General features: G+C 39.4%; 2 protein-coding genes across 13 annotated transcripts in view; one reads left to right on the top strand and one right to left on the bottom strand.

Annotated features, from left to right (window-relative positions):
* Positions 1–15,741, top strand: part of ST3GAL6 (ST3 beta-galactoside alpha-2,3-sialyltransferase 6) — a 75,917-nt gene extending 60,176 nt beyond the window's left edge. For 10 of the 12 annotated variants that reach the window (XM_030329158.1, XM_030329157.1, XM_030329159.1 and 7 more), the window contains one exon: positions 522–3,007. In XM_030329158.1, the coding sequence (XP_030185018.1) occupies positions 522–608 (87 nt within the window). In that variant the 3' untranslated portion in view covers positions 609–3,007. Of the gene's footprint in view, positions 1–521; positions 3,008–13,394; positions 15,298–15,498 lie in introns of those variants that run through there. The other 2 variants (XM_030329154.1, XM_030329162.1) reach the window with 2 other exon arrangements.
* Positions 2,308–16,255, bottom strand: part of DCBLD2 (discoidin, CUB and LCCL domain containing 2) — an 88,461-nt gene continuing 74,513 nt past the window's right edge. The window contains exons 13-16 of the mRNA XM_030329151.1: positions 13,465–13,558; positions 10,084–10,133; positions 6,765–6,902; positions 2,308–5,691 (exon numbers count right to left, since the gene is read on the bottom strand). Of these exons, the coding sequence (XP_030185011.1) occupies positions 5,222–5,691; positions 6,765–6,902; positions 10,084–10,133; positions 13,465–13,558 (752 nt within the window). The 3' untranslated portion in view covers positions 2,308–5,221. The remainder of the gene's footprint in view (positions 5,692–6,764; positions 6,903–10,083; positions 10,134–13,464; positions 13,559–16,255) is intronic.

Genomic DNA, 16,255 nt, shown 5'->3' with positions numbered 1-16,255 from the left:
CTACAGAAGCTGGAGAACTGGTATTACCTCACCTCCCACCCCTTGTGAGACAAATGCTTAAGTAGTTCAAGAGTTAGGTGCCTGGGGCAGACTTTAGGATGCATTTCTCCTTAGTCCTAAATAACATCGTAACAACTTTGTGAGGAAAATTAGGATATCCATCAAGAGTATGGAACTCTTTTTATCTCTAGGCTGATGTCTCTTAGGAGTTTCAGGTGCTTTTATTAAAATGATCAACCCACTTTGACTTAAAATTTTGGTCTCTAGTCTTATCTCCCTTTTAGGAGGACAGGAAATGATACGGGGAGGGGGGCCCTTTACGTGATGGTTTAAGTGGAAAAGAGTGGGCTGTAGGGAAGGCTGTAGCAAAAGAATGAGCAAAGAATAAGGTAACTGAAAAGTCTACCTGTATACTTGCTACTTGAGTTTTTCATTCAGAAACTTTAGATACTGTGCATTCCACTGCTGCTGTTAATATTTTTTGACTGGGGTGGTGACTTTATTATACTTTCCCTCTTTAGAATGCATATCACAATGTGACAGCGGAGCAGCTCTTTTTGAAGGACATTATAGAAAAAAACTTTGTAATCAACTTGACTGAAGATTGACCCTACAGACTCAGAAGACGATGCTAACAGTATTAGTTTTATTTTTATACTGCAATTTTTAGTTTATTTTTAAATATGTTGGATGCACTTGTCAAGAAATTGTGTACATAAAAGTCTGTTGTCGCCTGGTGAGTCATAACCACCAGCTTAATTTCTGTGAATATATTTAATTTATAAAAACCAGGATATGTTTAGTTATCAGAGAAATAAGTTTTGAATGCATTGTTTTTAAAACAACCTAGTTTTCTGAAGTGTTTTTAAACATCTTTTTATAGTTACTTCATGTTAGACTTTTGAAGAGATGTGACTTCTTAGTAGGGGATTTAGTTTACCACAACAAATTTTGAACACATTTTGAGAGTTGTACTCGTCTATTGTAAATTGGTGGGGAATGGAGATGTGGTTGTGCCTTGATATGGCAAAATGGAACCATTTTAGGCATGTATCTAAATGGTTGATTAGTTCCTTTTTGTTGTCCCTGAGGAGACCGATTTTAATCTTAAAAGCAGCCCTGAACACAACGGTGGGTTATGGTCAAGGAAATCTAAGACCATACTGGTTTCATTAAGCTTTTAACTAAACCAGGATTATTAATGAGTAATTTCATAGAAGGAAGGTGGTGTTTTTGTTTTTAAGGTGAAGGAAATGGGCTGAACATGAAATTCTGGTTAAGTAAATAGCCTAAGAATACAATTACTAAAGTCTGGTGACTGCATTATTTTTAAGTTTATACAAAGAAGCTCCAGGAGACCATTGTTAAACATCATTTTCTGCCTTGTTTAATATATTAAAATTTGAAAGTTTACTATTTGAATTAAATTAGGAAAAATGAAGATGACACAGTAAGTTAAACCCTTAAGAAGATTCAAGCTGTTTTTGGATTTAAATGGTATTTTCATGAAAAATCTCAACTGTCCACGATTAAATCACATCTTCAAAGGGAAGGTTTATCTGGATACCTAGGGTGCATCAGAAGAATCCCACTGGATGCAAACAAGTCAAAAACCAGTCCAGCGGAGGTGGTGAGCTAGTCTCCCTTCTCGTTTTGGGGAGGGAAGGGTATGGGGGTGAGGGAAAAAGAAGTTACAGGAGGGCTGGAATTAAAAGTTCTCACGAGGGGAAAGAGTTGAAAGAACTGCTGTCTTGAACAAGAATTACCACTGGGAGACGATGGAGACCACCCTGTCTCTCTGGAGTCTGTCAAGGGTGAACTGTTAGAGGGGACGAAGGAGTAAATACTTGAGTATAAGGGGGAGGACACTCTGAGGTGGAAAAGACGGGTATTAGTGTGACCTGTCCCTCATACCACACAGCCGTAGTTTGCAACCTAATTTAGGCTTCAAAAAAGGATGGTGCTGGCTCTAGTGACAGTAAAAAACCACCGGTAGCATTTTCAAATGTTACTGTACGGACTAAAATAATGGCAGTACAGTCTGATGCTAAAATTGAGGGATCTGGCATTTTGTGTAGTATGAGAAAAGGCTACAAACCTCAAGGAAGAAAATTCTCAGCAAGACACATATATATACAATTTATTAAAAACACAAGAACACATTAAAATGTCACTATTTATACAATCTAAATCCTAGCAACATATACAAATACTGAGTGACTACAGTACATGCCGAGGTAAGAAAAGTACATTCTGGGAGAATCACTGACAAACCATTTTTATTTTCCAATATGTATTTCAGTATTCTGTTTGGTTTCTACCTTTCCCAGTGCAAAAAAAAAAAAAAGAAACTAGTCACAAATTGGAGCAAATAAGAATTGGTGCCACAGTTGAAAGTATTTTAATAACCATCCAACTCTTAATTGATTTTGCAGTTTAGGGACTTCAAGTTCAGAACAGAAAGAACTAATAGGCAATTTTTTAAAGGTAGAGCTTAATTGATTTCTCTTAAAAGAGTGTGACAAGTTTTTGGCCCACAATGCGTCTTATCGTCTGACATGGCATTTCCATAGCCCTTTCACTCTCCAGGTGACCAGGTGGAGCCAAGGCAAGGAAGTTCCAAGCTTTCTCACTTTCCAAAGAATTATGGCCACATTCATGCTTAGATGAGTGCATTTTCTGCTGGGGCATCGGAGGGCAAGAGTATACATGACACCGTAATTCCAACTGCTGTATAAATTCTCTACACAAACCACTTCATTCAATGCAAAGTGCAAATAGTGAAACATGAATTTAAATAACTGAACTAGACCCCGCATATACAAGATCTATTTAGTGTTACAGCTTTTAATACAATACAAATCAGCATTCACAATATCTTGAACAGTACTGGTTCCGAAGACCATGTGTCAGAAGTCAGTGTGATTTTAGGAAACCTGGAAGGGCCACACGTGCTGTACCACTGTCTGACGATTGTGCTAACAGGAAAAAAATTCATCCAAAAAAACAGTGACTTACGTGTCTTTTTCTAAATGTTTCAAGCAAAGAATAAAAATTCAAGGGAATTTTGAAAAAACAAAAAAAAGGTTACTTTCACATTTTCAGTTGTTACTTGATTGTCTCCAAAGCTGTATAGATAGGTATCAGACATAGAAATGGGGTTACAAAACCCAAAAGCAAAACTCTAATGTGAAAACAAACGAACTCAAAGTACAATATCAGAACTCTTTGAGTCAGGCTCAGCTCTTCATTTGGAAAGTAAAATATATTTATAAAAGCAGTAAAAACTTTTGTAAAAATCACTGGTAGTTCAAGCACAGCACAGTGGCAAAAAAAAAACATGCATCATTTAAGAAAACATTTGCCTCTCAAAAGTTCTGTGGGAAAATCCCATACACAACATTAAATAAAAAGAACAAGCATCTTTGGGAAGATGAAACAGTTTCTCTTAAAGCTTCTAGAACAGGCCTATGGGTGAATAAAAAATAAATTGGTTTACTCTTCCCCCCCCCCCCCCCGAAAGGGGATAACTGCAGTAATACATGTGCTTTACACATTTGTGTCTTAATAAAAAGTTCAACATCTGTGCTTTTTGTTTCAAAATATTTGAAACAATATGAAACAATATGAACTGGTTTTTTTCAATGAATGAAATTATGCAAAGTTGTCTGGAAAAGCAAAAGCAAATGACACCAACAGAAATCATAAGACTAGAGGGCAGAGAGGCTGCAGCGTAGTTGGATTTTTGAAGCAATGCTTTAGAATACTCCTCTACCTCAGGAAGCAAGCAGAATGAACACGGTCCTCAACTCTAGCAAATTCTGGAAACAATCTGGTGGCACGAGCCAAAAGAAAGGTCTAGATCCTGATGGGAAATTACATGTCAAGATTAAGTCTACACACTGGTATATAGAAGCCTAGATGCCAAATTAGGTTTCAACCTGAGGGCCAGCTTCTCTTGCCAAAGACTTTGAAAGGTTCTTACACTAGAGGCTGGTAAATTACAGATGCTTTTCATTTCACCCATCTAAAACTACTCCTGGGCAAATGGTGACAAAGAAATTGCCTGGAAATTTCACAAACAAGCTGTAATATTTGCTGGCTCGGATGCGAGAGCTTGTGTTCTCTAGGTATGCTGGAAAGGACTGTTCACACCTTCCCCCATACAGATGAGGGCACAGTCACACACAGCTGAGGAATCCATGTGGGCTTTATATTTCTTTCAGTATTTTACTGTGGATCATTAAAAATACCCCAAATACCTTTGGATTCAAAGAAAAATCCCTGTATATTAAATCAAAGAGGGCAAATCCTTTCTGAGAAAGGATTTTTGCCTTTTAGTGTGGTAAATAAATATAAGGGGGTCACGTTTACGGTGTTCACTTAGATGCTCTTAAGTTTTCACAACTCGCCCTTTGCAGATAAATTTGGAGGGAGGGAGAGAATCTGTTACAGCTGTGTAAAATTAGAGGATTCATGAGGTTGATGAAACAAGCATCACTCGCTAAAATAACTCAAACATTTTAAAACACAAGAATAGGGCTGGCCCCAGACAGAGCAAGCAGGGCTGAAACCAGCTCACGTACCATGAAATGTTAAAGCTCTTGAGGTGTCAGAAGGTGAAGAATCAATCACCTTGCCCATTACAAGTCAGTTTCCCACCTATAGATCCTCCAAAGGAAAGAGGAGTGTACGACTACCATCAAAACAATGATTATATCACTAATTTTTGGAAAAAAAAACACAAAAAACCGTAAGGTATATAGAAATAGAACAGAAAGAAATCCTGATAGTACCCACCTTTCACAAAGCAAAATTTCAAGCCATTAGACATTTCAAGAACAGTACCGTGCGTTATTGCCAGTCCGGCTTACACAGCCATCTCTTGAGTTCATCAATGTACCTGCAGCATTGGTAATAAATACTCTCAGTGATTCTTAAATTTCTTTGAAGTGCATAGTAGGGAGCTTTTTCTGTATTAAAAATAGTGTTTTACAGTAGTAACAAAGAGGATGTTTGAAATTTAACAGGCAAGCAGTAACTGCCACAATAACACTTTTAAAGCAAGATGGCAAGATTAGTAGTTCCCTGTACCTCGGTCATCACATTTTCCCAACCACATCTGTGACAGATACGTAATACATTCTATATATTACTACCACTAACACACAAAAAAGGCCATGTGCTTTAAAACGATGCTTTATGAAAAGCAGCATCACCTTCAGAGAATCTCTTTAAAAACATCACATTCACCATCCCTCCCGGCTCCTGATCCCTCCTGGGTGCTCTGTGGCACCTGGTACACCAGTTCGTCTGGGGCACTTGGACCTGGCTTCCCACCTTTTGGGGTGTCATACTGGGCGCGGGCGGAGGAGCAGCTGTCAGTCCTGGAGAGGAGAGTGTTATATGCTCCTACTACTGGGGGAGCTTGGTTCCCTGCAGCTTTGAAAGTAGACGTTGAGGTCAGCCCAACTGAAGCCGTGGGGTGTCCAGACATATCCATGATGATGGGGGTTGCATATTCGGGCCCAGTAATTGGCAGTGGTTCAGCGTAGGCGTGGTAAACTTCTTGCACCGGGGAGTTGTAAGGATCTAAGTCAGCATAACTCGCTTCTTTTCCTTCTTCTGGTTTAAAGGTAGATCTCTGATGAAGGGTGCCAACAATTCCTCCCACCAGTGGCTGTGCATACTCTGGGGTATCACAGAACAAACCAGAGAAAAGTCACCTCATTCATACAGGGATCGTTCAATTTAGGGGGGCAGCAGTAGTCTTACACCAAAAACAAACACTTCTTTAGGGCACTTTCTTCATTATCAACACGGGCCTATGGATTTCTCTACAAGAACTTCAAAAATTAAAATTAAACATGTTATGTTTCAAAAGAAGTTAACATGCCACAGAGCTTCAATCATGAAATTTTACCAAACTGTTTGTATATGCTCTTCAGGTTTATAGACAGTATTTCACTGGTGGAAAAAAAAAAAAAAACCCACTCCATTATTAGAGTAATATTTTCAAATATGACACTGTTTAAAATACGGGGCGCCTGGGTGGCTCAGGTGGTTAAGCATCTGACTTTGGCTCAGGTCATGATCTCAGGTTTATGAGTTCCAGCCCCAGATCGGGCTCTCTGCTGTCAGTGTGTGTACAGCCTGCTTCAGATCCTGTCTCCCTCTATTTGCCCCTCCCCTGCTGGCTTGCTCTCTCTCTCTCAAAAATAAATATAAAAAAGAAAAATAAATAAATATGTTAACAGAATAAATACTGTAAGGCTCTCTATGTCCTTCCTGCTCTTAATACTCAAATAAAACTCCAGGTAAACAGGTCACATGCCCAGAGCTTGTAGAAACGGATGCTCACAGCTAAGGCACAGAAATGATTCTCTCAAGGTCACCTTTTTAAAAAGCAGTTCTAGGGGCTCCTGGCTGACTCAGCGGGTTAGGCGTCCAACTTTGGCTGAGGTCATGATCTTGCGGGGTTTGTGAGTTCGAGCCCCGTTGGCCTCTGGGCGGAGAGCTTAGAGCCTGGAGCCTGCTTTAGATCCTGTCTCTCTTTCTGCCCCTCCCTGCCTCATGCTCTGTCTTCCTCTCTTTCTCAAAAATAAATATTAAAAAAAAAAACATTAAAAAGTAGTTCTACCTCAAGAAAAGCGCTCATCTCTTACATATGAGAAAGATAAAAGATACTATAAATCCCAAAGCACTTTCCAGCTAAGCAGAGCAGCGTCTTCCCTGACTCTGTGGCGAAGGCTGCAAGCAGTTACCTGCAGAGTCCGTCTGCAGCACTGTGGTGACTTCTCTTGGACTCAAGTGATTAACTTCGCTGCTACTGTAGCGAACTGGGGTTTCTTCATGTTCCACTGATTTGGCAGGGAGAAACTGCTTCATTCCTTTCCACCAACCTTCATTGTGATTGTAAGCAATAAAGACCATTAAATAAAAACCTACCTCTGAAAGGATGATACTGTTTACGGAAGAAATCCTGTTGCATTTTTGTAGCACATCTACACAAACTAGCCTCTACGTTCAATCTTTTTGTTGTTGTGGTCGTGGTAAAATACGTATTACATAAAATTTACCATCTTAACCATTTTTAAGTGTGGGTCAGTTGGTTTTAAATACATTCACACTCTTGTGCAACTATCACCACCATCTATCTCTATCATAACTTTAAATCTTGTAAAAACTACAACCGTATCTCCATGAAACAGTAACTCCCCATTCCCATTCTCCATCCCCCCTGGTCCCTGGCAACCACCATTCTATTTTCTGTCTCTATGATTTTGACTCCTTTAAGTACTTCATCTAAGTGGAATCACACAGTATTTGTCTTTTTGTATCTGGCTTATTTCACGTAGCATTATGCCCTCAAGAGCCACCCATCTTCTAGCATATTGCAGAAAATCATTTTTAAGGAGAAATAATATTCCACTGCTTGTATACACATTTCACTTTTCCACTCATCAGCTGATGGGACACTTGGGTTGCTTCCATGTTTTAACTGTTGTGAATAACTCTGCTATAAAAACAGATGTACAATCAGGTCTTTGAGACCCTGCCTCTAATTCTTTAATTCCGGCATACCTGGAAGTGGAGCTGCTGGGTCATATTGTTAATTACTTTTCATTTTATGAGGAATTGCCATAGTGTTTTCCACAGCGCCCGAACCATTTTATAATTCCAACCACAGTGCACCAGTTTCAGTTTTTTGACAGGAGACATCCTAATGGGTATGAGATGTAATCTCATAGTTTTCATTTGGTTTTCCCTAAAGATTAGCAATGTTGAGCATCTTTTCATGTGCTTATTGGCCATCTACATATATTCTTTGGAGAGATGTCTATTCAAGTCATTTGCCTATTTTTGAATTTTGTTGTTGGTGTTGAGTTTTAGAAGTTCTCTATTCTGGATATTAATCCTTTAGCAGATACATGGTTTGCAAATATTTTCTCCCATTCTGCATGTTGCCTTTTTACTCTACGGATAGTATATTTTGATGCACAAAATTTTTAAATTTCCACGAAGTCCAATCTATTTCTTCTTTTGTTATTTGTGCATTGGTGACATGGCTAAGAAGTCATACCAAGTCCATTGTCATCAAGTTTTTGTCCTGTGTTTTTTTCTATCAATTTTATTGTTTAAGATATTACGTCTTGGTGTTTCATTTAATTTTTACAAATGGTGTTCAGCAGGAGCCCAACTTCATTCTTTCATATGTGAACATTCAATGTTCCCAGCACCATTTGTCATTACCCTAGTGGTCTTGGCATCCTTGCCAAAAATCACTTGTCCAGATTTGTGAGAGTTTATCTCTGGGCTCTCCACTCCACTGTTGTGTATGTGTGTGTTTATGCCAATATCACACTGTTTTGAAATCAGAACGTGTGAATCTCAGTTTTATTCTTTTTCAAGACTGTCTTGGCTATTCAGAGTCCCTTGAAATTCCATTGGAATTTCTGAATGGATTTTTCTATTTGTACAAAAAATGTCATAGGGATTTTGACAGGGATCGCTAATGAATCTATAGATGGCTTTGGGTAGTATTGACATGTTAACAGTATTAAATTTTCAATCCATGAACACTGGGTATGTTTCCATTTATTTATGTCTTCTCAAATTTCTTTAGAAATGTTTTATCATTTGCATTACACAAGTCTTTCACTTCCTTGGTTAAATTAACTCCCAAGTATTTTATTCTTTTTGATGTTATTTTGTAAATGAAACTGTTTTTAGAATTTCCTTTTCAGATTATTGTTTATATATAGAAATGCAACTGATTTCAGTATATCCTTTAGTATATTTAGTATAGTATATCCTGCTACTCTACTCAGTTATTGGTGTTAATAGCTTTGTGTGCATGAGTGCATGCGTGTGTGTGTGTGTGTGTGTGTGTGTGTGTGTGTGTCATCTTTGGTAGGATTTTTCTTTTTTGAGAGATTTTTGGTTATTGACTCAATCTCTTCTATTTCTTTGTGAGTCTTGGTAGATTTTGTATTTCTGGAAATTTGTCCATTTCATCTAGGTTATGCAATTTTTTGGCATACAATTGTTCATAGTATTCTTATAATCCTTTTTATTTCTGTAGAATTGGAAGTGATGTCTCTACCTGCATTTCAGATTTTAGTAGTTTGACTCTTTTTTTCTTATTCCATCTAACTAAGTTTGTCAAGTGTGTTGATCTTTTTGAAGAACTAACATTTAGTTTCACTGATTTTCTCTTTTCCATTCTCTATTTTGTTTCTCTAATCTTTATTATTCCTTCCTTCTGGTAGCTTTTGGTTTAGTTTGTTCTTGTTCAAAGAAATTCCTTAAATTATTTTTTTTTGATAGAATATCTAATGCAAAGCAGAACATGGTAGAAATATCTATTCAAAGCATATACAGAAGCAAATCATTGCTATTAAATTGCAGCCAGATATAATGTGCCTGTTGTAGGGTGGTTTTTTGGTAAGTTTTTCTGAAAAAATACTTCCCAAGATCTGCCTTGGGATGTTAGCAACACAGGATCTGCCCCTACCACTGCTCTTTTCTACCTTAGTCACAGCAGTGAACTCTTTTGGCTTCTAACAGTTGTTCCCATAGTGAGACTGGAAAGGGGGGAGAGCCTTAGGGGACCTCTGATGTCACCTCCAGCAATCTGCCACACACAGAAGGAATTAAGAAAATGGCAGCTCATTATGGCAGACCTCACGATTCTGAAACTGCGAGACTCCGCCTGGGAAATACCCACAGCAGAGGGACAAACACACACCATGTTACCAAAACCAGTCTTTCATACAGTGTTCACACAGGCCCCAAAGAAAGCTGGTCTCCTCAAAAAAACAGACACATGGGGCAAATCAGGTTGTCCAGAAAAAAGGAAGAGAGTGCATGCTACGGGAAATTCTTACTTTTCATTCTGTTACTTATTGACTACAAGAGATTGCACAGAAAAGTAAAAATGATCAGAACGTTAGAGGAACACCATTTTTCTAACAAGTGCTGGGGAGTTTATGTGGGCCTGAAAAGAACTTTCCTCTTTTACTACTGCCACCTAGGGAGGTGGGAGTTCCTTGATGGAAGGAGATGCAAAGTCATAGTTACCTGCCCGATCCCAGTAAGGTAAGTCATAGGTGCCTTCAGTTTTTTTCTTTCTGGAAAAATACAGAGACAACATGTTAGCAAATAGAGTGAAGTCACTAGTAAGACAGCTCTGAATCTGCAGGATAAACACTAAAGTTAATAATTAGAAGTATACATTTCCATTCACTAATCTACCTGGGGGAATCCTCTATTTCATTTGCCTTTCAAAGTCGCCACTGCTGGCTCATAAATTGGACTCTCAATAAATTTTAAACAACTATCTCCTGAGATAGTTATTTTGTTACCCAAGGTATTTCCCACTCAAGGGGTGAATGAAATGGAAAAGCTGAGTCCGCAGGTGATAAGAGTCAAACTAAAGACTTCGGGATGATGTGGGTTGTTATGGGAAAATTACGTTAGGTGTATTTTGGTTTCCAATACAAACTTTATAAATCAATTGATTCACAAAGTTCATAGAAAGAAACATCCCCACATTTGCTTCTGCATTGTTGTTTTTTCCAACTATCTGTTTTCCTTCCGTGGTCCTTTGTTCCCAAGAAGTTTATAGTGTCCTATATAAGCATCCCAGTTTATGTCAGTGCTATCTTAAACAGTGATAAGTGCCAGAGGGAGAAGAGGATGCTCCATGCCTGGGGGGCAAAAGCCACACGTGCAAGGAAGATTCTCCCTAGTCCACCCTTCAGAATTCAGACATATTTTCCCCAGGAGAAATCTCCCTCCTCCCCATTAAGAATTACTATCTACAGGGGTGCCTGGGTGGCTCAGTTGGTTGAGCGTCCGACTTTGGCTCAGGTCACGATCTCGCGGTCCGTGAGTTCAAGCCCCGCATCCGGCTCTGTGCTGACAGCTCAGAGCCTGGAGCCTGCTTTGGATTCTTGTCTCCCTCTCCCTCTGCCCCTTCCCTGCTCATGCTCTGTCTCGCTCTCTCAAAAATGAATAAATGTAAAAAAAAAAAAAAAAAAAAATTACTATCTACAAAGAGCCTTAAAAGGAAGTGTTCTGATTCAAGAACGTAAATCTAATTGAAATGAACACCCTGCAAGCTAAAGAAAATGCAGAAATTATTCTAGTGTATAATGAGGACAAGACAGTTATGTGATTTGCTCAAGACACAAATGTGGCTTTCTCAAAGAGCCCAAGCTGTGTGCTTTTCTTACTTGAAAACATTCTTCTCCAGGATAAGACTTTATTTGTATTAGAGATGTTAAAATCTTTCTCACTTTAAAGTCTGGCTATTATTTAAAACATGTCATTTTTTAAAAATATAATGTAAAATTTGTGGAAGAGGTGGTAGGCACTAAAGCTGTTAATTAAAAACTGAAGTGCAAAGTAAACAATAAAGGGCTGGCTTAATAATTAGTTTTCTTCTTGAAAATCCTGTAATCATCCTAAGACTAAAAAGTAAAAGGAAACCAATAATCTTTTCTAAATGGAAGTCAGATACCTTATATAGCTAAGACAACAAATTAAGTCTGATTACTAGGCAAAGGTTGTGCTAGAAAAGATTTTATAATAATCTAAAGTGGCAAAGCCTCAGGTTATTTATTACATGTTAAGTGCTTAGAACAGGGGTGCTTACCATGAGTTAAGGGTTCAGTAGGTTGCAGCTGAGTTTATTATTATTCTCCTCCTGGCTATTTTCCACATCCCCTTCATGCATCTCTTACTCCTCATGAAGTCAGTCATTAGCAATTTCAACCACATTCTTAGAAATAACTTCAGTTCTGTAGTTCAGACCTTTGGTCCTGAACAAGCATCTGTCTCTTGAGAATCTGAATATCCATAGGGTCCTTATGTGCCTGCTGATCTCAGGACTTGACTGCCGCCTCCCCGAAAACCTGACTCCCAATCCTTACCCTCTGTGCTTTAACCCTTGGGGACAGGAATTGACTGCCTGATAATATGTCCAGGGGCAGAGGTGGTTCAGAGTGTGGGCTCTGTGCTGTCAGGGCCCAAACTCCGCTCTGCTGCATATGCACCGGGTGACCTCGGACAAGTTATTCATGCTCTGTCTCACTTTCTTCTTCTGTAAAATGGGATTTATAACAGTACCTGCTTCATTGGTCGTTTTGAGGATTAAGGAGTTAAAACACGTAAAAAAATTTAAAATAATGCCTAAAACCAGCTTTAATTTTCTATAAAAGCTAGCTGTTGCTGCTGTTCTCACTGTTACTGTTGCTTCTGTCCAGTTCCCTAAGAGCACTGTGAACTTTCTTCCCTGGACTTCCCTAAAGCCCTTGCTCTTCCTTTCCCTGATTCCCTCATAATAACTTGTTGGGTCTCTGCTCAGACAGCCTTCTTAAAACCATGAGTCCAGGACCACCTGCTTCTTCAACTTCCTCCCATGGCATATGCTGTGTGGTCAGTACTATCGCTGACCATTTCTGCATCGTTATTTTCTCCATCCTGTAAACTCTGGGGCTCACCACTCGACTCCCAGCGGTCAATACTTAGCACACGGCAAGAGCTCAAATATTTGCTTAACGAACAATGAAGTCATTCTCTTGCTCCACCAAACCTGTCCCTCCTGTCCTCTCCACTCATGACATCCCTACTGGTCCAAGCGCACAAGCCTGAAACCTCGGATCATCCCGAGTCCCTCCTCCTTCCGTAGCAGCCAGTCGCGCATCATCTGATAATCTCACCTATGTGCTTCACCCTCCTCGATGACATCCTCATCCACAGACTGAGACCTGAATTTGTCTCCCCGAAGCTCCCGTCCCCAATCCAGGCCCAGGCCGCACCTCCACAGTTCCTCCTCGGTGCTCTCCCGTGCCAAGCCTGCACGTGAGGACTGGCTATCCCGCCTGGACTCCACAACTCTGTGCCTTCACTCAAGCACACAGTCTGGGCTGTTCCCTACCTTCCTCCATCTGGGCACATCCAGCGGTCTCTTTAAGGCAAAACAAACTTGAGGCTCACTCTTCCCCGCAGAGAAGACTTCAGATAGTTCTCACGGTTCTCACACCTGTGTCTCCAGCCCTTCATAATAAGTCCTCAAGGCATGTGCCAGTTCTTTATTCTGTGAGTGCCCTGGGCAGGACTAGGAGCCCTGCCTAACACCCGGGACACAGGAACGGTGTCTCTTTCTTTCAGGAGATATTACTAAGCACCTACTGTGTGTCAGGCTGTTCTTACTCATGTGTATATTCCAGCATGTAAAGCAGATTTTGCTATAATAAAGATGCGCAGTAAATGACTGTGCAATTGAACATACTCTTGTTTTATGAAAAGGAGAAACAATGTATTTTTACTTTAATAACTACCTTAACTTTCCTTCTCAAAAAGGTGACTGGTAGTTTATCTTCTAGATTTAGTGTATACATCACATTTGGAAACAACCCTCCGAGGCCCCATCAGGGGAGCTAGCTACGTACTGACCTGCTCCTCCAATGCCAGGCACACACCACCGTGAGGATAAGGGTGCTGAGCACCATGACGAGCACCGGCACCAGGACCGCAGCCAAGGCGACATCTGCAAACACATCAAAGGCAGACTTGGGAAGGGAAAGCGGGCAGGTTCCCCAGGTCATCCCTCAAAGCTTTTGTGTCTCAAAAGCTACCGTTCACAATATTTATGAAATGAGGCCGGGCAAGTGTTGGTAATGGCAGAAGCCTTCACAGACACACAGAAGCCTTCACAGACACTTCTCTCACACTATTTGCTTCACCTTTGTACACGCTTAAAATTTTTCATTGTGACTTTTTAAATCACCAAGACAAACTGAAAGGCAAATAAAAAACTCAGAAAATATCTTTCTGAATATGTGGTAAAGGATTACTATCATTTATATATTACAGAACATCCAAGTCAAAAACAAACAATAGAAAAATCAGAGATGATTGAGCAATACAATGAAAAAACACAAGTGGCCATTCAACATGTTAGCATTACTAGTAATCACAGAAACAGAAGTTAAAGCAAGAATGAGATGCCATTTCTGTTTATCGAATTGGCAAATATTTATAACAATTGCTAGGAAAAGTTATTAGGAAACAGTTATTTTTATAGGACTTTACATTGATACTTTCTGTATCATTTTGGGGCAATACGTATAAAAATCAATTACTTAGCAATTCCATGTCTAGAATTTATTCTTAGAAAAAAAATTAAGACAACATTCAAAGATGCATTTTTAAGATGGTCTGTTTCTGTATCTGCAAAAGAATGAAAAACTGGAAATAATCCAAATGCTCAACAATGAAAGGGAATAAATACATCACGGTGTCCTCATAGTAAAATATTATCCAGCAATTGGAAATGATATTGTAACATGATGGGGAAAATATTTATAGACAGGGGAAAGCAACAATGTAGTGTTAAGTATAAAAAAAGCCAATGTGCATGAACAGGGCAGAAAGTGACAATGCTTGAGCCTGCAGGGACCAGGAGATCATTTAATCCCCTTATCTCCCTCCACAGATAAGGAAGTCTGGGCCCAGATACAGAAAATGGTCCACCTCAGGTCATTTGAGCCATCAGTTTCTTCCCTGATCTGGCAACCCTGTCCTGGCAACTGCTGATGCCTGCTGGGGGCTAAGCACCAGACACTGTGTTGGGCCTGACCCACAGCATCTATTGTACCCTTATAAATATAGCCAAAAGAGAAAAAGAGGCTGCTGATACAGGAGGAGAGGATAACGCATAACCTGAGGCCTCTGAGGGCTGGGTGGATAGGAACACGGGCAGAGGTGGATCAGCCCTGGGCAGGACTAGGAACTCCGCTCTTCAACGCAGCGGAAAGAGGGTACAGGTGAGTTTGCAGGCTCCACAGATCGGGAGTGTCCTTCTAATTGCTTCTACTTTCTTCATAAAGTTGAAGAGGTAACTGAGAGTAACTAAAGAATCTCTGGGTCAAGGGTTTGAAAAATATGGAAAAGCGACTGTTGAGAACAGAAAGAGCTAACCAGAGAAACAAAATGACCACGGGCGGGTGCTGAGGGCCCCCCGGAGGGAGGATTCAGGAAGACACAGGGGCACAAATCTGACCATGATATGATTTTCTCCAGCATCACTCTCAGCCTGGATGTAAAAATGGAAAAGAAGTGCATAAAACAGGCATCATCACTCAGGCTAGAAAGCACTAAGAATTCAGAAAAATAAATGTGCTTTATCCCTAAAAATGTATAACTGGAGAGAGAACCATCAGGTTCAGGTGGATACAGGTCGATTTAATCAGAGGTTTAAAAAATCTGCTTCGGTTCACAAAATAATAAAACATCTACACAGTACCATCCCACAGAAAAGGAGACAAGGAATCTTTAACTGGAAAGACCTCTACATTCTTTTATTCTTTTGAAGAATCCTAGCTCTGGAAGAAAATGCTTTAAGGATACTTTTAGTCTTGAGATTTTAAGATTCTATAATCAGATTTTAAGACAAGCAATACTTTAAATGGCTGTTCTTCCATCCAGGCATGTGGCCTGGAATTCTGCCCAAACAGATTTCTTCTGCAGACTGGTAAGAAGCTTTGTGGGACACTGAGATCTCATCTCTAAGAAGTCTTGCTTCTCTTCAGCAGCATGAGAAAGAAAATGGTCTGTTTAGAAAATACCTTAGAAGAAGTGAAAGAAAGTGACATGTGGAAAGCTGGGAGAAAGTTACCTGCATCGGGCAAATTTTCAGAGAATGAATAAAGTTCTGTGTGGCACAAGTTAGTTGGAATGAATTACTTCCTCGTCTCTGCATGGTCCTGAAAATGCTTTATCTGCCAACACCGAAATTAATTCCTCTGACACTGATGGTTTTTTCTGAGTCCAACTGAAATTTTGTTTTTCAACAACTAGTAAAATCTAAGTACTATGTTTCATACGTGTTAATACCTTATTTATCATTCATAAAACCTGAAAGTAAATCCTACTACATTTATATTTATAACCGGAAAAAACTGACGGTAAACATTCTTAAAACAGAGACCAAAGTTTTTTAATGAACATGTTAACTCACAGTACTTTTTAAAAAGTGTTAGTTTTCACCAAAACTTATTTTTCACCCCCCCTTCCCTTTTTGCCACCAAATTTTCTCTCCAACAAATTAATATATAACGAAAATTATATATATTTTCTTAATATATATAAGAAAAAACGTTTGTTTCCTGCAATGGTTTTATTTTTTTTTTATTTTTTTTTAATGTTTATTTATTTTTGAGACAGAGAGAGACAGAGCATGAAT

The sequence above is a fragment of the Lynx canadensis genome, chromosome C2 (assembly GCF_007474595.2).
Source record: "Lynx canadensis isolate LIC74 chromosome C2, mLynCan4.pri.v2, whole genome shotgun sequence".
NCBI classification, from domain to species: Eukaryota; Metazoa; Chordata; class Mammalia; order Carnivora; family Felidae; genus Lynx; species Lynx canadensis.
The sequence above is the reverse complement of the archived record's forward strand: the minus strand, read 5'-3'. Positions and strand labels throughout refer to the sequence as shown.